This window comes from Arvicanthis niloticus, chromosome 4 (genome assembly GCF_011762505.2).
Source record: "Arvicanthis niloticus isolate mArvNil1 chromosome 4, mArvNil1.pat.X, whole genome shotgun sequence".
Classification (NCBI taxonomy): Eukaryota; Metazoa; Chordata; class Mammalia; order Rodentia; family Muridae; genus Arvicanthis; species Arvicanthis niloticus.
Window position 1 is genome coordinate 65,477,372 of NC_047661.1, and position 24,250 is coordinate 65,501,621.

The 24,250-nt window shown below is 42.3% G+C and overlaps 2 protein-coding genes across 4 annotated transcripts in view; one reads left to right on the plus strand and one right to left on the minus strand.

Moving 5' to 3' along the window:
• Sh3d19 (SH3 domain containing 19) overlaps nucleotides 1-24,250 on the plus strand; it is a 159,568-nt gene that overhangs the window by 13,596 nt on the left and 121,722 nt on the right. The window lies entirely within an intron of this gene.
• Nucleotides 10,012-18,628, minus strand: Prss48 (serine protease 48). The gene is made up of 6 exons (XM_034500247.2): nucleotides 18,558-18,628; nucleotides 16,991-17,035; nucleotides 16,444-16,606; nucleotides 14,335-14,594; nucleotides 13,481-13,647; nucleotides 10,012-10,477 (listed from the first exon to the last, which is right to left on the minus strand). Exons 1-6 carry the CDS (start codon nucleotides 18,598-18,600, stop codon nucleotides 10,220-10,222), a joined length of 936 nt encoding a protein of 311 aa, XP_034356138.1. The 5' UTR covers nucleotides 18,601-18,628; the 3' UTR covers nucleotides 10,012-10,219.

The following is a 24,250-nucleotide window of genomic DNA, read 5'->3' on the forward strand; positions in this document are numbered from 1 at the left end:
GATGGATGTACTTGACTGTCACCATAGAGAGGCTCTGCTGGGGTGCGCTGGTTGGGGGTGGAGGTGGGGGTGGGGGTATGAGCTCCTTACACAGAGGGAGAGCCAGGTGGTTGTACAACTGCCACAACTTCTTGGACGCAGGGGCTCTGCTTGTACAGGAGGGCACAGCCAATTGTGTCTCATCAAACTGATGTCTAAAAATTTTAAAGTTCAAATTACATTTGCATATTTAGCTGTGAAAAGGACACTAATTATGAAGTAAAGATGGAGATACTGGAAAGGTAGTACCATTAGAAGTGTTTGCAGCTTAGTTTGGCATAGTGTGACAGGGTTATAATCTCAGCACTGAGGAGGCTGAGGCAAGAGAATCACAGAGTATGAAGCTAACCTGGGCTAGGTCTCAAAAACAAACAAACAGCCGGGCAGTCTTGGTGCACGCCTTTAATCCCAGCACTTGAAAGGCAAAGGCAGGGGATTTCTGAGTTCAAGGCCAGCCTCATCTATAGAGTGAGTTCCAGCACAGCCAGGGCCACACAGAGAAACCCTGTCTCAAAAAAACAAAACAAAACAAACAAACAAAAAAAACCCACCCACCTTACAAACCCAAATGGTGACTGCAAAAGCTTCAAGCTCCCCAACTCCCCACCAAACTGTAAGAAGAGGTTTGTGTATGGGGTGGGGTGGGAGGCATAGATCTTAGAGACATTTCTGAGGATGCCTGCAGTATGGCTTGCATCCAGGGTACTGGGAGGGTGGGGTGAAAGAATTGCTTTAGTCCAGTAGTTCTAGGCCAGCCTTGGCAACATAGTGACAGTTTGAAAGAACAGAGCATGGGCTGGAGAAATGAGTTAGTGGGTTAGGAGCACCTGTTGCTCTTCTGGAGGACCCAGATTCATTTCCCAGCACCCACAGAGCAGCTCACAACCACCTGTGACACCAGCTTCCCTGGATCTGACACTGTCCTCTGAGGGTACTGCACAAAGATATATATACATGTATACACATCTAAAGTAGTAAAATAAATCTATATAAAGTATTTGTAGAGAGGACTTGAGGACTTGAGGAGGGCAAAGTGGTTCATTGAATAAAGGTGACAGATACCAAGCCTGACCATGTGAGAGGAAGGGGCTGACTCCCATTTGTCTACTGACATTCACAAGAATGTCTTGGCATGATAGCCCCATGGTCACAAAATAAGTAAGTAGATAGATAGATAGATAGATAGATAGATAGATAGATAGATAAAGTAGATGGTTCTTGGGGGCTGTAAGACAGCTCAGTGGTTAAGTGGCTACTCTTTCAGAAGACCTGGGCTGGATTGCCAGCATCCACATGGTGGCTCACAACCATCTGTCACTCTTGTCCCAGGGGATCCAACATCATCCTCTGGCTTTTACAGGCATTAGACATGGGAGTGCTGCACAGACATATATGCAGACAAAACACCTATATACATAAAAGGAGAAATGAAAAGAAAGACATTGTTAAAGGGGGCATTCCTTAGCTGAGTACCCCTCCGTCATTCAGACTCTCTGGGCTCCTTGCTTCTCTAAAATCACAGACAAAGCCCCTTACCCACCTTGTTGCATTCTATTTTTATTGTTGTTGTTGTCATTTTAAAACAGGATTTCCCATGAATATCTGGCCAGGGGAACTCCGAATTCTTCTTTGTCAAAGTAAACTATTTGTCTATGTCAAACTAGTAAAAGTGACATTGCTCAGATACAACAGTAACTAATAATGTTAAAAAGGAATGAATGGTTAACTCCCGGACAGTGGACTAGAGGAGAGCCTGCAGTGTTCTGCTTATATTCCCGTACTGAGTTTTGCCAGTGAGTGCTTGCTATTTTTGAAAGTTAAAGAAAGGAAAGTAAGTTGAAACCAGAAGGGTGAGGAGGTTGGCGGCAGAGCTGGAATTTAGCTGCCTCGGCCCGAGTTTGTCTTCAGCGCGGAAACAACGAAGAGAACCACGAGGAGCAACTTACGGCTGCCCATGTCCATATTATTTGAAAATGCTATTTTCCCCAGAGATGAGTTACTGTAAAAGTAATAGCAAATGCTGTCCTGTTGATAATTGAAGTGATTGATAAACTGTCGTGCAGATGATCGTCGGAAGGGAGCATGTAATTGTGTTTCCACTGAAGCTCATTTTTCAAGATGCTTCCTAATTCTTCATTTGTTCATGAGTTTGGGCTTACCCTGTTTACTTGTTTCCACAAATGCCATAATCACTTGAAAATCAAGTCCTCATTTATAATCACTGTTGCCTGCCTAACATAATTAAAAATCCCAAGTGTTTCCTGCTTTATTTTTTGTATGTATTTTATCTTTTTCTTGTGACCTAACAGAAAGAACTTCTGAGGACTATACTCACTCTCTTTAGCTCACCCTCAGTGAGAATGGTGGAGCGTATCTTTAATCTGGGCAGAGGCAGAGGCAGGTGGTAGCCGTGACTTTGAGGCCAGCATGGTCTACATAGTGAGTTCCAGGATAACCAGGATTACATTGAGAGACCGTGTTTCAAAAAGTAAAAACAAAACTAAACTTAACTAAATTAAATGTTCTACCTCCTACTGGCCAGCTGCCCTAGGTCATTAGCATTAACTGTCAATCAATGTGACAAAGACTCATCTGCAGGATGTGGTAAAGATTATCAATTAAGTAATTGTATTTACCTGTTACTGTGTTGCCAACTTGCTGAGGCATGCCTAGATTGCCTTACTTGATCTGGGAGGACTGCAAGAAGTGCCATCCTCAGTGAGCTAGCCGGGAAGCTAGCCCGAGTTTTCCCCTATGGTTTCTGCTTCAAGCTCCCACATGAGCTCCTGCCATGATTTCCCTCAATGAAGGACTGTGACCTGGAAGTGTAAGCCAAATAAATCCTTTTCGTCCCTAAATTGGTTTTGGTCAGAGTTTTTATACAGTAACAGAGAGAAAATTAAGGGGCAAGATAGATCGTTCAGCAAGGAGCATTGACGGCTCTCCCAGAGGACCTAGGTTCAGTTCCCAGCACCTGCATGGCAACTAAAGACTATCTGTAACTCCAGTTTCAGGGAATCCAACACCCTCTTCTGGACTCTGTGCCCTTTATAGTGCACAGTTATAAATGCAGACAAAATACCCATACACATAAAAAAAAAAACAAAAAACAAAAAAACAAAAACAACAACAACAAAAAAAAAACCCTAAAGGAAACTGAAATACCAACTGTATGACCTCCACTCTCTGTCTCAGAGTCTCCATTGACAAATACAAAGGATATGGACCTGGGCCCCAAGTTTATGACTGTTATAAAGTTTTATTGGCACACAGCCATACACATTCATTTACATATTATCTATGGCATGCCTTTTAGAGAAAAAGTTTGCTAATTCCTGTTTATCAGATTTCCTTTCAGACTTAAAATTCTTCCTTCTGGATTTGTATATATAGGCCAGTATCCCCACCAGCCCCTTCGTCTTAGTTAAATTACTAGAAAAATTCAACTGAAACCGGAAACACCATGAATTATTATTTGTTAGCCACCCGAACCTGACATAAATGGTCACTAATGCAGTAGTTACAACAGCTTTAAAGACCATCTTTTAAACACCATTGTATTCAGCTGGAGAGGTGTATGCACAGGCTTACCCTGCTGCTCTTCCTGGCTGAAGGAGCAGCCCTGAACTGGGTAAGAACAATGGACAGGAATCCCAGTGCCAGCATTTAAAGCCTCTGCTTAGAGCTTGCAGGCTTCAGTCTCACATTTCTTTGGCTAACATACGACTCCAGTAGACCCTGTGAGTCATGGGGATCTTTAGTGGATGATCAGTAATCCATTTACAGGGGAAACAGTGATGGTCCGAGGAAGCAACAGTGCCTCTGTGAGCTTTGCTAGTTTGATGAGATTGAAACCGATGGCAGAAACCTGTTTTGGAATACTTTGTACAATGCTGTCCACGAACTCCCAATGATTAAGAAGTAACTAGAAAACAGCCCAGTGAGCTTTTGGAATATACTAGTTTTCATATCCTGCTTATTCAAAGCTAAATATGGAGTGTGTTTTTAGAAGTTTAAAGTAATGATATGAATGATTTAGATCAGGTCCACCCAGAACTACTTGGTTATTGGCCTAGGCTCTTCAAATGGTTAAGATCTTTTTCCTTCCTTGTATGGCACTGATTTAGAAGTCTCAGAAACAGCAGTATATTTATTTTCCTTGTCTTTTTTTTTAAACTTTTTTTTTTTGAAAGAAAGCATTTATTTATTTTATGTGTATGAGTACATTGTAGCTGTCTTCAGACACATCCGAAGTGGGCATCGGATCCCATTACAGATGGTTGTGAGCTACCATGTGCTTGCTGGGAATTGAACTCAGGTACTCTGGAAGAGCAGTCAGTGCTCTTAACCACTGAGCCATCTCTCCAGCCCTGTTTGTTGTCTTTCATGTCAGCTTTTTCCAAATTAAAAACAACTTCATTGAACTCCCAGGGAGATAGGCTATTTCTCCTAAAATCTAAAGAGTTGCCTTTGACGATGTTCTAACAATTTTTAACTTCCCAAAGCCAGAGTATTTTTATTATTCCAAACTCACTGACAATAAAAGTTCATTGATAACCAACCACTGTCATTTTTCTTTACCTTGACTATTGATTGATATGGAGTTTTAGTACCATTAATCACCTGGGAAGCTTTATAATTGTTATATCACAGATTTCTGGTCTGGCTAATTTTAAAAACATTTAGCTTTAAAAGATGAGCAGTGTTTGTTTCAACATTTCAAAAGAAGTCATAGCACAATAGCCAAGTCCTTAAGCCAGCTCAGAGGGCAACAGTGAGGTGCCGTGGGCAGCGGTGGGGTGCCATGGGTGACTGTTAGGGTGCTGAGGGCGATGGTGGGGTGCCCTGGTCAACGATGAGGGTGCCGTGAGTGACGGTGAGCATACCAAGGGCAACAGTGGGGTGCCCTGGTCAATGATAAGGGTGCTCTGGTCGACAATGAGGGCATCCTGGTCAATGGTGAGGGTGCCATGGGCAATGGTGAGAGTGCCATGGTAGATGGTTAAGGGTGCCCTGGTCGACGGTGAGGGTGATGTGGGGCCACAGGGTTTGAACCTTCCATGTCAGTTCCATTAGTGATGTTTGGTTTTCTTTCAGTAGCCAGACTTCAGGAAAATGGTTCTTTTTTTAGATTAAATTTCCTTGACTCTCCCCCTTATGCCATGGGAGGCAGTACCCATGGCATCGGAACAGACTCCTTTGTCATCGCTGCTGGGGTTCTTGAATATTCTGAAAATTGCAAGAAAAGTGTGTGAATGTGCACTTTTTTATATTGTGTTGCCAATGTGAAGATTGTCCATAATTGAACAGGATCTTTCTCATTTCTCTGCCCCTGCTCCTCCTCTTCAACTGTAGCACATATATGCATAACTGAAAGGTCTTTCGGGTTGAACATTCCTGCATTAGTTTCCTATTGCTTTTGTAACAATTTGCAAACTAAAGGCATAAAAGCAACCTGAAATTAAGAATGTATATAGTTCTCAAGGTTCAAAATCCAAAATCACTCTCACTGCACTTAAAAGAATGTCTGGCAGGGTTGTATTTCAGCTGTACGCTGTACAGATAGAGCATGTCTTTGCTTTATTTAGAGACAAGGTCTCATGGTATAGCCTTGGCTGGCCTAAATCTCACCCTATAGACCAGGCTGGCCTGGAAGTCACAGAGACCCTCCTGCCTCTGCCTCCACAGTGTCAGGATTAGTTGTACACTGCCACGGTTTCTTTTGCATCACCACTACACCTTTTGGGTCACCATGTCTTAGGAGCATCTCTGTGGTTCTCCTTCCTTAACTGTGTCAATAAGCCCTGTCCTTATTACTTAGGGTTACCTACATAATTCAAGGTAATGTACTCAGTGATGCCTGATCTTATGTGCAAACCCCTTGAACTATGTGTGAAGACATACTGACAGACTGTGAGGATTGGGACGTTGGGATCCTTGCAGGACGTGTTATTTATTCCATTGCCTGATTTGATAGCACAGTACATCCATTTCTCCTCTTCTTCCTTCCTCATTAATTTAATGGTACAATCACCATAGGACCAGTGACCTGTGAACCTAGTCGTTCTTAATTTCTCTTCTCTCTTTCCCATCCTCCTGTCTCTCCCTTCTACGCCAGCTTACTTCCAGATCACATCCAAAGCTGAGCAGATGTTGTATTGTTGTCACCACCCAGTTATATCCAGTTTTATCCTCTTCGTTAGTTTCCACTAAGTGCAGAATGGATGTCTTAAGCATCCTGGATCCCCAGGCTGGCTCCCTGCCCCTTCCTTTCCACTCTTGGGTGTTCTCAGTTAATTACAGTGCAGTACTGTGTGGGCTAAGTGTCACATGTGGCATGCATTGTGCCACTAGATCTCAATTGCCTCCCTTCAGCCATATGGAGATGGAAGTGAACTCTTACATTAGAGAAGACACCGGGGAGACTTTAGGTTGGTTAAAAATAATTATCTTGAAAGTCAATTAGGATCTCCATTAAAGATTTTAGTCTTTTTTGTTCATCTGATTGAGTATTTCCTCTCCGTCATTGGAGATAGAGAATGAAATTGAGCTCCGATTAGCTGAGCCTCCCCCCTCCTCTTCCTGAAGGGGTATGTTTTATGAAGTTGCAAATGGGTCATTTCTATTATGTAAATAAAGTGTATTTTGTCTGAGTTGTTAGAGAGATTGCAATAGCATCAACAAAACAAGACATCTGAAAAAGTGGAGTGCCACCATTGAAACAGAAGCAGAGTGCAGGCTTCCAGTTCTATTTTGTGATGTCCCCACACAGGGGAGGACAATTGTATGACTTAATGAGATTGAGGGGAAACCAGGTCATTCCCTGATGAACTTGGTAACAAAGAGAAAAATCTGGATATCACAATCTATATTATTGCCCCTCCCACTTTTAGGGAAAATGTTGACTAGATATTTTCAGCAATTTTTATTTGTTAAAATCCTGCCTTAATTAAAATTTCTCACCGGGCAGTGGTGGTGCACGCCTTTAATCCCAGCACCTGGGAAGCAGAGGCAGGCAGATTTCTGAGTTCGAGGCCAGCCTGGTCTACAGGGTGAGTTCCAGGACAGCCAGAACTACACAGAGAAACCCTGTCTACAAAAAAAAAAAAAAAAAAAAAAAAAAAAAACAAAAAAAAAAAAAATTAAATTAAAATTTCTCAAGACATCTGAAAATGAAAAGTAAAACATATGAAAATGAGATAATCCAGGAAGTAACATATTCTGCAAATTAAAATGGATTTTAAATCAGAAGTGCTATATTGAGTCCTCCCAAAGCGGAGAATAAAGATGCCCTTGTTTGTGTCCTCCTTCACTCTGTCGGTGTGATGGCGCTGCCTACATTAGTTGCCAGTAACTGCTTGACAGTTTAGTTTTGTGAATACAAATGTCTATTGATTTTTCCCCCCTTCAGTAATGTATTAACAAGTCCATATCCCACAATTTGGGTTATACTTTCCATTTTGTGTTTTAGCAACTGAAACAGAAAATGTATATAATTACTTTGAGTCTTGTTTTGAAATGCAATCACAAGTATTGTTCAGATCTTTACTGAGCCCCAAATATATCATAGAGAAGTCGATATTTAAGTTAAGCAGAAGATAAACTTCCCTGTTCTCTCCTTAATGAGAGCTAACTCACGTGCTGTGCAATTCACCCCTTGTCTGTTAATTTTTCTCTCTTGGTGTTGGAGATAGGACCCAGAGCTTTGCTTATCACGGCAAGTGTTCTACCAACGAGCCACACCTCAAGCCCTAATTTTAAAAACCATTTCCTATGGTGCTTTTAATGTATTTTGTTGGTATTCTTTGCTTCCTTTTCTGAACAGTAGACAGAAATAAATGCATTGAGATGTACAAAGGAAGGGTATTTTAGGTATGGAGGGCAGACACAATAAGGCCATGAGGTGGAAAGGGGCTGAAGAGCCTGCTGGGTGTCTTAATGCTCAGTTTTAATTCAGTGTAAAGGCAAGCTGTGGCTTTCCCAGATCACCAGTGTAGACGGCTCTGGCTGTAAGGATGGGGCAGATAGGAAACAGGAGAAGGAAAACAGTACGCGCCAGGTGGAATCCTGCCTCCAACCTGCTGCCTCTTTGTTTTTATTTTTCTCCACTAGACCTTCTTGTACATGGCTTTAGTTTGTTTCTTTTGCATTTGATATTGTCACTCCCTCACTAGGCTGCTCCCTGAAGGCAGGCTTAGTGTACTGCAGGTTCTGCTATTTGTGTGCCTGTTACTTGGTGTGCACTCGATACTGTTGAATGCCCACCAACTCACTTCAGACTTCCCCAGGGGAAGGATCAGCCCTCTATTCAATCAGACTCCCGTTCCTGCCCCAGCCCATCACGTGACAGATCCTTTGCTAGCCTTCTTTGCACTGGGTCCTTGCACCTGCTAAAGGTTTACGCTCCGTTTGGTTCCTGGTTCCTGAGAGAAGTTTTGCCAGATGCTGTGCTGTGGAGCAGGTACTTCCCATTTTGAGGAAGCTGTTTGATGGTCTTGGCCTGTGCCCTTTTTGCCTTGTGACTCAGGTCACACCTGTACTTTCTATTCCACCCTGGTCCTTGGTGGTAGTCTCTCTTTCCTCCTCTTTTTCCCTTTCCTCCTCTGTTTCCGTCCTTTCTCTCAGCTGTGTCATCCAGAGCTGCCTTAGTTTCTGTTCTTGTTTTTTGTTTTTGTTTTTTTGTCACCTGCTTTAAGTAGTCTCTCCTCTGCTCTGTTGTCTGGGCAGCAGGAACAACACCATTTCCCCCTTTCATTCTTTTACTTAATTAACACCTGGGATCCTGAGTCTAAGAATTATATCAAGAGTCCGGGTTGTCTAAGTAAACAGAGTACTCAAATCCTCACAGGGTATTTGGGGAAGACAAAAATAAGTTGGGTATTTTTCCTTTTTTCTTTCATTCAGATAGTTAGCAAGGCTGGGATACAGTTGTAGACAAAAACAAAAGTCTTCACTCTTGCAGACCTTACATTTTGATAAGACAGATATGATAACTATACAGTTACATAAAACAATGCTAGGTTACTGCTGTGTCGAGTTCTCTGAAGGAAGGCTCCACCAGGCTGTGCAAATGTTTACCATAAAGATTTGTTCTGGTCAGGAGAGCCAACAAGAGCTTCAGGGAAGGGTAGCTTGAGAATGTAAGTCATGGCCGGAGCTGGGATTATAAGCATGTGCCATGTCTGGCTTTTGTACTCACTTCCTACTTAATGTGCTCAAATTAATACCAAGGGGTGGTTTTGGAAGTTGATTTACCATAAAAGTCACAGATGGCAATAAACAAGTCAAATGAGAAAGAAAGGATAACTGGAAGGTGTATAAATGAAATTACACCAGAAAATCAAGGAGACTGTGTTCCAGGCAGGACTAAGCTCTGAGCCCCTGCAGTCTAAGCATGGAGGTCTTTTCCTTGGTTTGAACATTTAAAGTCTTTTATTATAAAACGGACACTATGGGACCTCTGTAGGTTAGGGTCATTTACACCTAAGACCTCAGGGCTCCAGCTCATTCATAGCATCAATCTGTTTAGTTGACTGATTTGCATTTTTTAGACAAGGTCTTGCTTTGTAACTCAGGCTGGCCTCAGATTCATTATGTAGCACAGGCTGACCTCAGACTTGCTGTCTCTGCTTTCCAGGGGCTGTGTTGTCACTTAACACTATTTTTAGTAGTAAATCACTGACTGAAATTTTACAAGAGCTAAGCTACGTCCATGCACTCCTTGTCACAGATTCAGGGATAGAAGATGGTTATCAAGGGAACAAAGACTGATGGAGGAGGCAAAACATACAGGACAGGTAAGTCCACGAGGCAGCTAAGGTTCAAAGTAGACCCTTTATGGAGTTCCCTTACACCATCTTGATTTTTTTTTTAATTTAACTCACATTCACAAATATCTATTCATAGGAAGCATCCTTCTTCCCTCAAAAGACACATTATTCTGGGACGATGACAATAACACACCCAAACCATGCACAGAAGTGGTAGCCTTATTTATTAGCTGTTTGCATTCCATCTACTAAAACATAAGACAGTCAGGAACCTTGAAATCAAATACATAAAGCTAGTCATCCAGGAATCCCAGCAACTGTCTCATGAGTTCTCTGCTAAGGCTTTAGTCTCCACACACGACCCATCCCGTTAGTTCCCCAGCAGTGTCAGCTCCTGGATTGTCTAGGTATTAGGCTAGGGCCAAAGGCTCAAGAGGATCCCAGGAGAGCCAGAGAAAGTAATACAGTAGAGAACAGGAAGTCATGTGAGTACAGTCACCGCCCCAGCCTGGGGCTCTTGAGATAATGGCACTGATCCACTTTTGGTAGTAGGTCACGTTGGTGTAGACTCCAGGAAGATCCTTACCACATTCCACACCCCAGCTTACCACACCTATCTGCGTCCAGACACCATCAACGTGACACGACAGAGGCCCTCCAGAATCACCCTAAGGGAGACAGACAGCTCTGAGCTCAGCAGTGAGAAGCCCTACAGGGAGGGGAGGGTCAGTCAGGGGTGATGGAGAGGTCCTCAGAACTAGACCTGGACCCTCAGCTGTGGAATTCTCAAGTTCTGGGATCATAGAATTTGAAGATGTACATTAGCCATTTCTAAATGTTCATCTGATATACTATGAAAAAGCAAAGTAAAATTACATGCTGCTTCTCATCAGGGTTGTCACTACAAAGCAAGACTTACTCAGTGCGGTATGTTACCCGCTCTTTTCCCGTTGTCTTTTTTTTTTTTTTTTTTTTTCTGTTAAGCGCTCATTTCTTCTGTGGAGTGATAATGACAGCCATTGGGAGTTTGTCTCCTGTTTTGTTTCTTTGTTTTGTAACAGCTTTTTGATATAATGCTGTTCATAGCTCACTTTGCCTGTCTGGTCTTATGATTGTCCACTCTGTTTTGATTACTGTCGCTTTGTAGAAAGCGTTGGGATCAGAAAGTGTGAGTCTTCCAACTTTGTTCTTCCTTTTTAAAGACTGTTTATGGCCACTTGAATTTCCATATGAGTTTTAATATCAGCTTATTACTTTATCAGTCTAGCTAATTTTTTATATTGTCTTTCTTTTTTCTGCTTCAGTAATACAATTCTCATTTTCTTTGTTTTTTTCTTTCTAGGTCTAGTTTTCCCCCTTATGTCCCCAGTACTGTGCTCTCCCCCCTCTCTCCCTCTCATTAGTGGCTGTCTTTTCTCTGTTCCCTTCCTTGCCCCTTCTTTCTTCAGTACTCAGACTGAACCCAAGGCCTTGCAGGTCAGACTGAGAGTGGGCTGGAAATGCGTTGCATTTCCCAATGTCTTAATGTGGAGATCAGGTTCTCACTTGAGATATTCTTGTTTATAGAACTGGCATTACAACTATGAGTTTCTCTCTAACCACTGTATTAGCGCCAACCATAAGATATGTCTTTACTTCATTTCTATCAGACTATTTTCTAATTTTTTGTTGTGACTTCTTTCTTTCTTTCTTTCTTTCTTTCTTTCTTTCTTTCTTTCTTTCTTACTCATTGGTTATTTAAGAATATGTTAACTTCCACAGAGTTGAGTTGTCCATAGTTACTTGTTTTTAATTTTATTTTGTTGTTACTAGAGATCCCACTTTGCTTATGATTTCAATCCCTCAACTGTATTGAGAATGTATTCTGGAGAATGTTGTGTGTGCACTCAGAGTGTGTTCTGTTCTCTGATGCTTATCTCACAGCAGCTCTACTGCGGATGACATAGAAAAGCCAACTCTAGGAAGGCAGTGGAGAGAGGTCAACAGCCGACAGAAACTGGGATTAATCCTTGGCAGAAAAAGAATGGCACTTTGTCTTTAAGTAGTTTTCTCTGAAACAGGTCCATCCTTTGCATATCTGGTAGCAAGAACTTAAATAGAAATGCACAGTCTTGCTGGCTTGAGATCAGGGGACAGAGCTCAGAGCTACCACAACAATTAGAAAGCAAAGGGAAAAATGCTAGAAAGAAGAGAAAGGAGGTTGGGGCAGTCACCTGGATTCCAGCAGACCAACACAACATGCACTACATGGCTGCTAGGTAACTCTGTGTGTACCATTGAGGAACACCCACAAACCCTGATGGCTGACAGTTGATCAGGAGACTCCAAATGACATTTGAGAAGAATATGATGAAATAATATACCCTAGACAGAGAACTGCAGGCAAGGAAGGAATGCTGATCGTGGGAGCTAGGATCTTCCCCAGGGGAGAGCACACCAATTGGTTGTCCAATACCTAATGGTCAGCTCTGAAATAATAATATTTCATCATATACTTTTTCTTAAAAAAAAAAGTAAAATGTGGGCAAGTGTGTGCTTACTTCAGTATATTTATGAAAAATTACAGGTTTTAAAAGATGTGATAACAAATGGCTCCATTGATCTACACCAATAGTTCTCAACCTGTGGGTCATTACCCCTTTGCTGGGAGGGGATGTCAAATAACCCTTTCTCAGGGGTCACACATCAGATATCCTGCATATCAGATATTTATATTTTGATTTATAACAGTAGCAAAATTACATTTGTGAAATGGCAACAAAAAATAATTTTATGGTTGGGGATCACCACAACATGAACTGTATTACAGGGTCACAGCACTTGGGAGGTTGCAAACCATTAGCCTAGATCAATAGTTTTATGTTTGAAGGAGTTAAGTTGACATCAATCAACATTACAGAATATACACCTACTCAAAATACAGAGTCATGGAGTCTAGTACCAAGGGATATATCTATAATACAACTCCCATACCTATGGCTTAGGGGACATTATGGAAGAGGAGCAGAGAGTCTATGAGAGCCAGAGGATCAGGGAGAATGTGATTTTGCTGTGAGAATGTGTCTCTCAGTAATGTCAGAAGCCACACCCATCAAATCTCACCAACATGACTGCATAAATGTGAGCTGAACAAAGACGACAGACAGGCCAGAGTGGATGGGAAAAGCCCACGAGCTCAACCATACACTGAGAACTGCAGGAGGGAAGGAATGCTGAGAGTGGGAGCTAGGCTCTTCCCCAGGGGGAGAGCACACCAACTGGTTGTCCAATACCAACTTTCAGGGTCAGCCCTGAAAATATACATGCAAGTAATACTATATAGATGGAGCAGATTGTGTGTGTGTTTGTGTGTGCATGTGAATATATATGCATAACAACAATTAAATGAGAGTGGAGACTGTGAATTTGAAAGAGATCAGGGATTGGTATATAGATGGTTTGAAGGGGGAAATGAAAGGGGAGAATAATGTAACTATAATCTTAAAAATAAAACAAATAAATTTAAATGTTGATACAGGTCAGTTGATTTGTCCAGCATAACTCAAGAATTATTGCCAGAACTATCATTTTCCTGGGTTGTAATTTATTGTTAACTACAGATAAAACAACTTAGATCCACATTAAGGTCTAGAAGGAAGGTGTGTAGAAATGCCTCAAGAGCAAACACTAACCTTGCAGCTATCCTTCCTCGCCTGGCTGTCACCAGCACAGAGCATGTCTTCCTTGATGACCCGCTCTATATCCGGGAGGAAGATACCAATTGGGTTGTACAGGTGTTCACATGCCTCACTGGTAATGATAGGAATTTCAGCCTCCTGGAGGGTGGAGGGGTAATGGCCTGCAGAGGAAGATGGAGAGGTTTTAACAACCTGCACAGTGACCAGGACAGCAGTCAGAACCAGACATCTTCCAGCCATACTTGCTTATGGAAAGATCTGAAACGGTTAAATTAAAAAAAAAAATGATAATAAATTTGAATTCTTTCTGTCTGAGGGTTTTTACTTGTACCAGTATTCTAAATAAAGAATATTCAGGTAACCTCTGATTAAATTAAAACATAGGCAATCTAAATTATTCTAAAATTGCTCTTTATCATTTTTCTGCTTCGAGATAAATTCCTGTCCCATCTCTATTTCACCTGGAAAAGTGTTGACATACATTTTGTCAACAAATTAACATACAGACACCAAACCAAGGAAAGCTAGACACTCCAAACATTAAGTCATGTTTAATAAGTCTGAAGGAGAGATAATTATGTGTTTAAATTGTTAGCATTTGCTCTGTCAGTTATAACCAGCCTCTAGGCAAGACACAGGAGTCAATGAATGTGTAAGTGTGAAAAGATACTCCATCTGAAAACTGATAGATTGATTTGATCCAGTTCAATAATATTAGGTAGAGCCGGGTGTAGACACCTCCAGTTCCAAGAAGCTGAGATGTGAGAGGCATGAGTTCAAGGCCAGCTTTGGCCACTGAGTAAGTTTAAGGCTACACAAGACCCTGTCTCTCCCCATCTCTCCTGTACCTTCCTGAGTTTCTCCCCATCCAGTCACCCAGCAAAAAGCTGGAGCTGTCAGCTGCTTTGAGATATTGGGCAAGCAGATGGGTAGAATGACAGGCGTGAAGGTGACCCGGGAAGACAGCTTTAGCAGGGCAATATCTCCATCTGTATGGCGGTGTTTGTCAGGAATGACAATTCTGGACACGTAGTATTCTTCGCCTGTGCTTGAGGACTCTTTATCAATGGACCCAAGCCACACACTGTATAGAAGATTGTACCAGGTCCTAAGAGGGAAAGATAGAGGAAAATCAAAGTGGAGTGTTGGCCTTCAGTAGATCAGAACAAGCTACCTATCTGTACCCCAAAGACTGAACGAGAAAGAATACCAACACTCAGTTAATCTTGAGCTAAAAGGTTAGTCTGTGTCCTTTTCTTCTCTCTGTGCCCTGCCCTGGCTTCTCTTCCTGTGGTCTCCTCTTATATGTTGGTGGCCAGAATTTGCCCTACATACTCTCCCTGTTCTCTCACCCCTTCTAGTTGTGTGTGTGTGTGTGTGTGTGAGTCAGTCACCTTCAGTTTTCAGCCCTTAATGATTTCTCTGGTGTTTTTAAGAAACACTATTTTGCCTTTATGACAACTCCCACCTCAGACATAGACACACACACACACACACACACACACACACACACACTTTGCGTCTTGAGTTCCTGATTAGAAGGTGAACACTGAGCAGCTTCCTTATACATCTCTCTGACTAGCCTTGTTCTACTAAGGTTTTTGTCAGCTTGACACAGCTGGAAAGAGGAACCTTAACTGAGAAGATGCCTCCATCAGACTGGTCTGGAGGCAAGTCTGTAGGGCATTTTCTCGATTGATGATTGATATGGGAGGGTCCAGCCCACTGTGGAGTGTGCCACCCCTAAGGGTTTGGTGGTATAAGAATGCAGGCTGAGCTAGCTATGGGGAACAAGCCAGTAGGCAGGGTTCCTCCACTGTCTCTGCTTCAGTTGCTGCCATAAGTTCCTGTTTTGTCTTTATTTCATGTTGGACAACACCTGTAAGCTGAAACCAACCTTTCCTTGCTGGGTTGATTTGGTTTGTGGTCTTTATTACAGCAATAGAAAGTGACTGAGCCAAGCCTCTCCCTGATTGGTTGTCACTCCTCTTCCTAACCAATAGGGTTAGACAGATGTTGTCTCATCACTGTGTGGGCTTGCTGCACTTCAGGTTAGATTGGATCTTGTGACTGTATTTCAAACTAAACCCTTTGCTGAAGTTTTTTCCTGAAGTTAATTATGTAGCCCCACCCACCCCACTGTGGCCCTCGGCCCTCTTGTCTGGTCTACTTTGGCTGCTATCATTTTGGACTTACATTTATAATATTTATGATCTTCTTGAGAATTCTCTTGTGTTAAAGCCTACTATTTTGTCTAGATCTGTGTTTTCCTGTTCCTCCCTGCCCATATGTGTGGGTGGTAACATTTTTTTTAATTTGTATATTTGTAAATGTCTATGTTTATATCCTGTTGATTCATACATAGTATATGGGTATGTGGGTACACTGTACAATTCTGTCCTCGGAAGAGACCCTCAGCATTTTGAAGTCACTACACTATTTTCCTGACTTTTCACAGTTGTTAGTAAAAAGCCTGTTATTTTGACTTCTATGCATATTAATTATCTGTTGTTGCACAATTAGTTGCTACAGCAATGTTGTGACCTATCATCTCTGTCTCAGGGTCTCTAAAACCACTCCAATCAGAGTGGGCTTGCAGTCATCCCAGGCTTGACTGAATCTGTTTCTGGCTTACTTATTTGAGTCAGAGTCTTTGTGAGGAACCAGTGTCATGTGGTATTCACCACACAGCAACTTGTTTTCACACAGTGGCTCTGAGAAAGCTCAGATTATGTTTGTGAGCCCCAAAATCTCAAGACAAACTCCTGACCTGTGCCTCAGAAGTAAGCTGACACAAAGGAAGGGAACTGTCTCGCCCTGTTCCATTCACTCCAAGGTGACGTAGGGCTCCCTGCTGCCCCACAGATCTGGAGGCTGGCACTGGTCTCCAGGTTCCCATGACACCATACAAACATTTCCCAGAAGCCTCTGTGTGTTAGCTTCCAGCTACAACTCACTTTTTTATGCAGTGTGCTGCCGTCAGTACCCAGTGGTCACTGATGAGAGAACCTCCACAAGTGTGGGTGTGGTCAAAACGTAGGCTGACCTGCCAGGGCCAGCGCCCCCAAGCAGCACTTTGGCCACCCACAATGCGTCCAGAGTATACAGGTCGTCCACATACTAAACAAAGAAGAGCAGGGGAACTGTGCAGATTGAAGTTCCTTCATTTTCTCATTGTCCCCAAACTCCCATCTCATCCTTCTCTAGGATCTAAGCCCTCCTAGGACTCCTCACCCTTTCCAATTCCATTTGTAAAAAGACTTCATTATTTAGATACTTTATCTGTATGAATGTTTTATCTGCCCACCAGAAGAGGGCATTCCATGGAACTACAGTTATAGACAGTTGTAAGCTACTATATGGGTGATGGGAATTGAACTCAGGACCTCTGGAAGAGCAGCCCTTGATCCTAACCACTAAGCCATGCCTCTAGTCCCTCCCTCCCCCCCCACCCCAATTCCAGTTTCAGACCTTGCAGTCTAAGCCAGCATGAGAACTACTCACCCGATTGCAAGTGTTTCTTTTTGGTAAAAGAGCCTTGGTTAGCCCCTACAGAAAACACACCATATCATTCATTAATACACAAGAAAACATCTCATATTATACTCACTGAACAGAAAGTTTTCCAGATTGGTAGTTAAGGCTAAAATGTACAATTATCTGCCAGTGAGCAGGGCTCTTGATAATTATATACCTACCTGCCTATGGCAGCTGAAGCTTACCGTTTACTTGGTGATTCAGTGTCATTGTCAGGGCATCAAGTATGCTCACAGTGGTGCCCCGAGATGCTTTTGAAATTTATAGGCTCCTTATTTTTATGTTGTTTTCTTTAACTGAATTGTCATTTTACAAAACATGTATAGCTTTTGTACTATGGCTTACCTTTTTGCTACTGATAGCATGCCTTTGTTTTAATCAATTGTGGGCCAAAGAATTAACCGAACAAATTACTTATGCCTAAAGTGCCTCTAGTTTCCTCGGCCTGAAGTGCAGTTTCCCCAGGCCTGGGTCTTATCTAAGTTGCTCATTTCCATGAAGTCTTCCTCTGTGTAGGTAGTGGAGATGGCCCTGAGCACAGGCATTTTTTTTTTTTTTTTTTTGACATGGGCATAGCTTTATCAAGTAGCCTCAGACCTGTGGGAAAATGGCAGAGGCCCTCACCTCTTGGGGTAAGGCTCAGAGGGATGGCAAACCTTCCTCTGATTCATATGTTTAATGTTGATGGTCAGAAAATGTCCATTGTAGCTTTCTCCCACCAGATTTCTGGCCTGAAGAATGTTCCCCAACAAAGACAACTAGATTAGCTAAACCTGCCTCCTCAATCCAGCTTTATACGCTACACCCTGCCTCTTTGTTTACGGGTATGTAATAAGCCCACCTTTTTATTCAGCTATATATAATAAACACGCCTAGCTTCTGAGCTGCTGCAGCTCCTGTCACCCAACCCCAGCTTTTCTGTGTGTCTGTGTTGTGTGTTTGTCCTTTCCTCATTCCCTCATGTCCCCAGCCAAGTGAGTCCCTTGGAATGGTACCTGGGAGACCCCTTGTGCTGCTGGGGCTGGAAGGCATTAGCCATGTGTTCCATCACTGAGCCAAGTACTGCTTCTTTCAAGTATCTGCTCCAATTATTCCTCTTGGAGAGGCCACTTTATACTAACCTGTTACCCTTTTTTGTTCTTTTGTGTTATGTAGGCTAGGTCAGCCTAGAATCCCCAAATTTAGCCCAGTCCGGCCTCAAACATAGATCTTTTGAATGTTGGGATTACAGGACTATATTGTCCCTATTTTAGGTGCTCTTTTTCTTTCATAACATTACTACCCATTTGGTATGGTTTATAATTTACATTTTCAATACGTGCACTGATTATAAGAACCATGAAGGCAAGGACCTCAGTTTTGTTTACTGCTTTATCGAACCATGGACATTATTAACAGTGGCGTTTATGCAATAACCTTGCAGAGTTTCTTGGATGATGCCACTCACAAATAACTCCCATACATTATCATATGATGCCTTCTTGAGGCAAAAACTCTGCTTTTTTCCCCTCTTGGCGCTGCCCTTGGGGCTCACCCAGCAAAAGCAGCAGCAGAACTTTGAGGCCAACTAGGCCCATGCCTCTGTCCTCAAGTGCAGCACTTCCGGCTTCCGGGACTCAGGCGCCTGGCGGAAGCCAGCTGAGGAGTAGCCACGGAAGAGGCAGGACCAGCTTCTCCCGCTAGATAGCGCTCTCAGCGTTTTCCCCTTCGCCTCAGCCAGACTGCAAGGGTTTTAAGCAAAGCAGCTGCGGACCCTGCAGCGCCCCCTACTGTCTTGGGGGAACCACTGTGTGGAGGTTGTTTTTTGTTGTTTAGTTTAGTTTAGTTTTGTTTTGTTTTGTTTTGTTTTGTTTTGTTTTTGCTGAGGGTCAGGGTAGGGGGTATTGAGAAGGATTAAGGGCTTGTCTGTCCATAGCACGAAGCTGGAAGGTGAGTAGGATTCGAGGATTAGTCAAAAAATAAATGGAAAAGAGGAAATTAACCCACTCTCTGAGTTAAATCCTTTTGTTTTTACAAATCAGGTTTTCTGGAAAATAAACGCTACGACAATGCTCTGTGTATGGGACATTTATTGTAGTGTGGTCTTGGGGTTAACACCTGGGGTGTGTGTGAAAAGCTAGGAGGGGAGTGTGACAGGGGTGCCTGGAGTTAAGCTAGGACAGCCCTTGAAGATTAGAACTGGGAGGACTTGGGTTCCTGGTACCTTGATAGCTTATAAACAGGATTGTTGAGTGTCTCCACGCAGATTCCTGACCATTCTTGCGTTAAAATGGTTCAACTGCAGTCCATACCACCTGCCCAAGAGCTTTCTTGTATTCAAATTAAATCCCGAAGAGGCTTTATTTGGTGCAGATATCTGTTCTTACCAGGACATAGGTTCTCATGGTTGTGGACTATCTTTGAAGTGCGTATCCTCATATAAAAGGAGCAGGGAGGGGATGTGGAAATGTGGCAGAGTAGGCCAGCAATTTTTTAGTGCAATTGCCTTAGCCTGACTTCTCCTATGCATGTGCCGTGTGTGTGTGTGTGTGTGTGTGTGTGTGTGTGTGTGTGCGCGCGCGCGCGCGCACGTATGTGTGTGCATATGTAAGACAGTCCCATGCTGGCCTCAAAAATGTGATCTTCCCAAGAGTTAGCTTTTTAGACCTGTACCACCCTGCCCAACCTACTTCTTTATTTAAATAACTACATTTTAAAGAGATGTTTAGAAATGAATATTTGAAAAAAATGTCTCTATATATTTGTTTACTGACTGCCCCACTACATTCTTACCAGGCTTTCCAGATCCACTTGTCTTCAGTTGCATCTGCCAGATGAGATGCCATCTTCACTGTTACCTTACCAGCTTTCCGCAGGCCTCTGTGGATTCTTTACATCCTCTGTCTTTGAGCTTTACACATTCACTCTAGCTTTGTACGAGTTGCTATGATTTTATCATCTTATAATTTGTGGTTTCCTGCTTTTCATCTTAATTTTTTTCTGAAGAAAAAAAAAAACCACTTGTTTTAGTCACAACCACCTTTGTGGTTGTTTCAAATAATTTCTGTGTTCACAGACAATTTTAACTGTGAATGTGGCTTCTTGAAAGGTCAGGGAGCTTGGAATAGTGCATAGCAGAGTGTTTACTTCACATAGAAGGGCCCTGGATTCTACCCCAAGCACTGCAAAAAGAGAAAAGTCAGATCTCCTTTTTACATTTGCCTCTCACTGGAGAACAGGTAGTTTCTGCCTTGTTTTACAGTGCCTTGGAGTCTGGACAGGTCTTTGATTTGTCAGGAGTAAAGGTTTGAGCAGACACTGTTGGGTCCCATGATTATCCCAGGTTCTGGGCTTCTGCCATCACTAGATAAAGGTGAAGTTCCCACCGACTTCTTTGATAATTTAGGTTGCTCACAGATTCTCTTTTCTCTGTTGTTAAAATGTTTTATAAAAATGTATTTTGATAAAAATGTATTTGATTTTTGTCTGTTAAGTTTTGTTGGAAGCAAGCTCTATGGGATGTAACGAGGGCACCAGCTTCTTATTCTGAAAGTTGGAAGGTAAAAAAAGAGTTGTCCTGCTTCTCTCATACAAATTATCATCATAGAAACCAATCAGGCTCAGCCCATGTGTGGCAGAGTCTGCCTAATAAATGTGTTTGGACTAGTAAAAAGTTTAAAAAATTAGACAGTCACTACTTACAGCCCATCATGAAAATTGATTGGGGGAGTGGTCCCGAGTTGCTGGAAGCCTTAGTGGAAAAGTGGATGCAGATCTTAGGCTGGTCCCTTTGAGCCCTCTGCTCAGCTGTGGCATGGCTAAAAAGTGGGACAAGGCAGGAGCGTGCCTCTTGATGTTTCGAATATGAAGCACGCAGTACCTCCTGTGCAGCATTCTTGTCAGAGAAAGAGACCTGGGCTCTAAAGCTACTTCCACTTGCCAAAAATACCAGGGATGAAAGTACTAGTTAAATTACAACACAAGGAAGTAAATAGGTAGAGTCAGAATGTGGGGCATTTTCTAAAGCCGCTAACCTCATTTTTGTAGTAAGTCAACCCCGAGAGGGGAAAGGGGGAGAGACACTGCTCTGGGTCATAATTCGCTTTAAAGAGGCAGATAAGTTTGTTATTCCTGTTTGGATCCCAGCTTAACAAACCAGCTCTTAATAAGTCCCTTTTTTTCTAAGGACGGAAATTTGATAGAGCTAGGTATTGGCTGGGTGTCATTAATCCTGGTAGGTGCGACAATGACCTTGGGTTATATAAGGAAATATATATTTTTCAAAGAGAGAATCAAGAACCCATGAGTCCTTTGTAAATAGGAGCTAAATTCTTTTTGTCATTTTGGAGAACGCTCCAGTGGTTTTTAGTCTATATCACTTTTGTTTTGCACAGTGGCCTTGAACAAATCACCTTTATCCAATGGCCTTTCTCCAGTCTCCTGCTAGGCCGTGACAGGAATCAACTGATGATCGCAAAGATCCTTTATAAATGTGAGCCGCCATGTGGTTGCTGGGAATTGAACTCAGGACCCCTGGAAGAGCAATCAGTGTTCTTAACCACTGATGTCTCCAGCCCTGATCCTTGATACATGTAATTGATTATGCATTGCCTCTTTATCATCTTTATGCTTTATCGATTCTACTTTCCTCTACAGGCGTTTTAGTTTCAGTTCACCAATCAAGAAACACACTGGTCCCGCCCTTTTACTGTTTCCTTGATTTTTCTAAAATAAGGAAGCAGCCAGACATTGGGAGTGGTGAGTGTACATCTCATGCCCACCTCACGGATATGGGCGCTCTCTGCTGCTGCTCCTGTCTCAGGGGTTGGGTTCTCTGTCCCCAGGCCTTGCAGTTGAGGTGGTGTTTGGTTTTTTGTTTGTTTGTTTGTTTTTCTTAACTGCTTCTACTGTACATGAAAGCTGTGCATGCCAATATGGAGAGAGTGTGGGGGCTGTGGACAAGTTACTACCTCCTTATCTTTGCAAAATGGGAATAAATAATACACTGTAAAATTCCCATATGAATTAAGTGTATTAGTGCAGCTCTAGCATTGAGCTTGGATTTCACCTGTTAAAGCAGCCTGATAAGCTGCTGGTTTTGATTTTGTTCTCAGCAAAGATTACCTTGGTGACAACCTAGATTGGTGCCAGTGGATACCGTAGGCTAGGATGTCCCAACCTTGGCACTGGTGACCTTAGGGGTCAGATGATTCTTGGTTGTGAGGTAGCTGCCTTGAATTGTAGGCTATTGAGGAATATTCCTAGTCTGCTAGATGGTTGGTGTTACCTACTATTAGTTGGGATTTGTCTTCAGACATTGTCAAAGTCAGTAGGTTGTTGAGAACCCTGTTATATAGCGTAAGGATGCTACATTAGGAATTTATTTCATCTTCATCATCATCATTGTCATCACCATCATTATCATTATTTTTGTTTTTTTTCACAACAGGATTTCTCTGTGTAGCACTGGCTTTGCTAGAACTTGTTCTATATAGATCAGGCTAGCCTTGAACTCAGAGATCTGCCTACCTCTGCTTCCCAAATGCTGGGTTAAAGGTGTGTACCACCACTGCCCTGCTCATTAGGAATTAATTTCTATCATGGATATCCTGAAGATAAAATAGGGGCTAAATGAACTTGCAAGTTATAGAATATCTGTATTTCTGTCTTACCTAATTCAGTCCATTAAATCAATTCGTCATATAGGAAAATGAGCAAGCCCCCCATAAAACTATCCCCTAAAGAAGAGCAGATATGGGCACTGGGCATTTTTGGTGCCTTCAGCAACAGATACTTATGACCTCTACTGGAAGACCCAATCTGGGGCTGGCAAGATGGCTTCACTGGTGAAAAGCTTGCCATGAAAAACTGTCAACACAAGTTCAATCCCTGGAACCTACAGTAAAGTAGAGGGCTGACTCCCTAAAGTTGTCTTCTGGCCTTCATGCAGTGGCTGTGGTACATGTGTCCCTGCGCACACGCATGCACACACATGTACACTCAATATATACTACCACCACCACCACCAATAATATAATAATAATAATAATAACAATAACAATTACACATTTAAAAGGCCCAATCTGATCTTACTTCTGAAACCTGGACAAGAAAATTTTAGTCAAGCTTTAGTTTCAGAACAGTAAGTCATAAAACTAACACACACACACACACACACACACACACACACACACATTGCATTTGTTATATCACGCTCGCACCCTGGACAGCCCTCTCTTTTCCCTGGCTCTTTATTTTCTTAGCTGGCTTGTGGGTATCCCTTGACTGAGCCTGAACCTGTTCCAATTTTGCCCTGCTTGCTTTCTTGTAGGGACTTATATACCTATAATGTATAAGGTATATTTTATATCTTACTAAAGAGTATATATTTTACTCATACTAATTCTTCATGGTTTTAACAGCTGGATTTCTACAGTGTATAGGTCTCATTTTGTTCGATGCTAGATTGAAGCAAGGCATATGCCGATAATCCTAGGACTTGCAAGGTGGAAGCAGGATCAGCAACATAGAAAGTTTGGGTGTAACCTATGGATCATATGAGCCCCTTTCTCAAAAAACAAAACAAAACAAAACAAAACAAACAAATGAAATACCCTTCAGTAGCTGGCCTGGATACTTCCCATTTGTTAGGACTAGTAGAAGGTTAAGAAGGTAGCTTGGACATTTGTTTCTCCTCTCAAGCTGTTCATGCCTGCTCAGAAGAGAAATAAACAGCTACAAATGGGGACTTTGACTCCAGTAAGAGGTACAGTAGCTGGGGTCAAAGGTTGGGTGTCATTCTTGTCTAGTGGAAGGAAGAGCCTTTGACCAAGCTTTTCAGCAGTGGATGGAAGCCACTTCTGATGGAGAGAGCTGCAGTTTGGGATAAGTAAGTTAACATTATCTCAGTTGTTTTGCGACATTGTTTTCATTTGTAGATATAATAATAATCACATTTCATTGGTAAGACTGAATAAAGTGATATTGAAAGTGAACAATGTAATATCTAATACCAAGGAATCATAAAGCAAATGCATGTTTGTGCCATAGTTAGAAGATGATGCCACATCACATACAGAATCCACTGAAGCAGGTCTTTACACACACATAGGACTTAGCTCGACCCAGCTCAGTCTTGGTTCTAGGCTTTATCTTTTTGGCTTCCCGAATTCAAGGCTTGTCAGAGCACCCCTAAAAAATCCATTCAAGTCTTGAATAGAAACTAGAGTCACCATTTACAAGAGCTAT

Bases quoted from the DNA above. Each gene is read 5' to 3' on its own strand.
- Prss48 (XM_034500247.2), bottom strand. From the start codon at position 18,600: ATGGGCCTAGTTGGCCTCAAAGTTCTGCTGCTGCTTTTGCTGG. The intron at 17,036-18,557 runs GTGAGCCCCAAG...TGTTTTCTGTAG, and splicing joins TCTGCTGCTGCTTTTGCTGG to GGGCTAACCAAGGCTCTTTT. The intron at 14,595-16,443 runs GTGAGTTGTAGC...TTTCCCTCTTAG, and splicing joins GCAGCACACTGCATAAAAAA to GACCTGGTACAATCTTCTAT.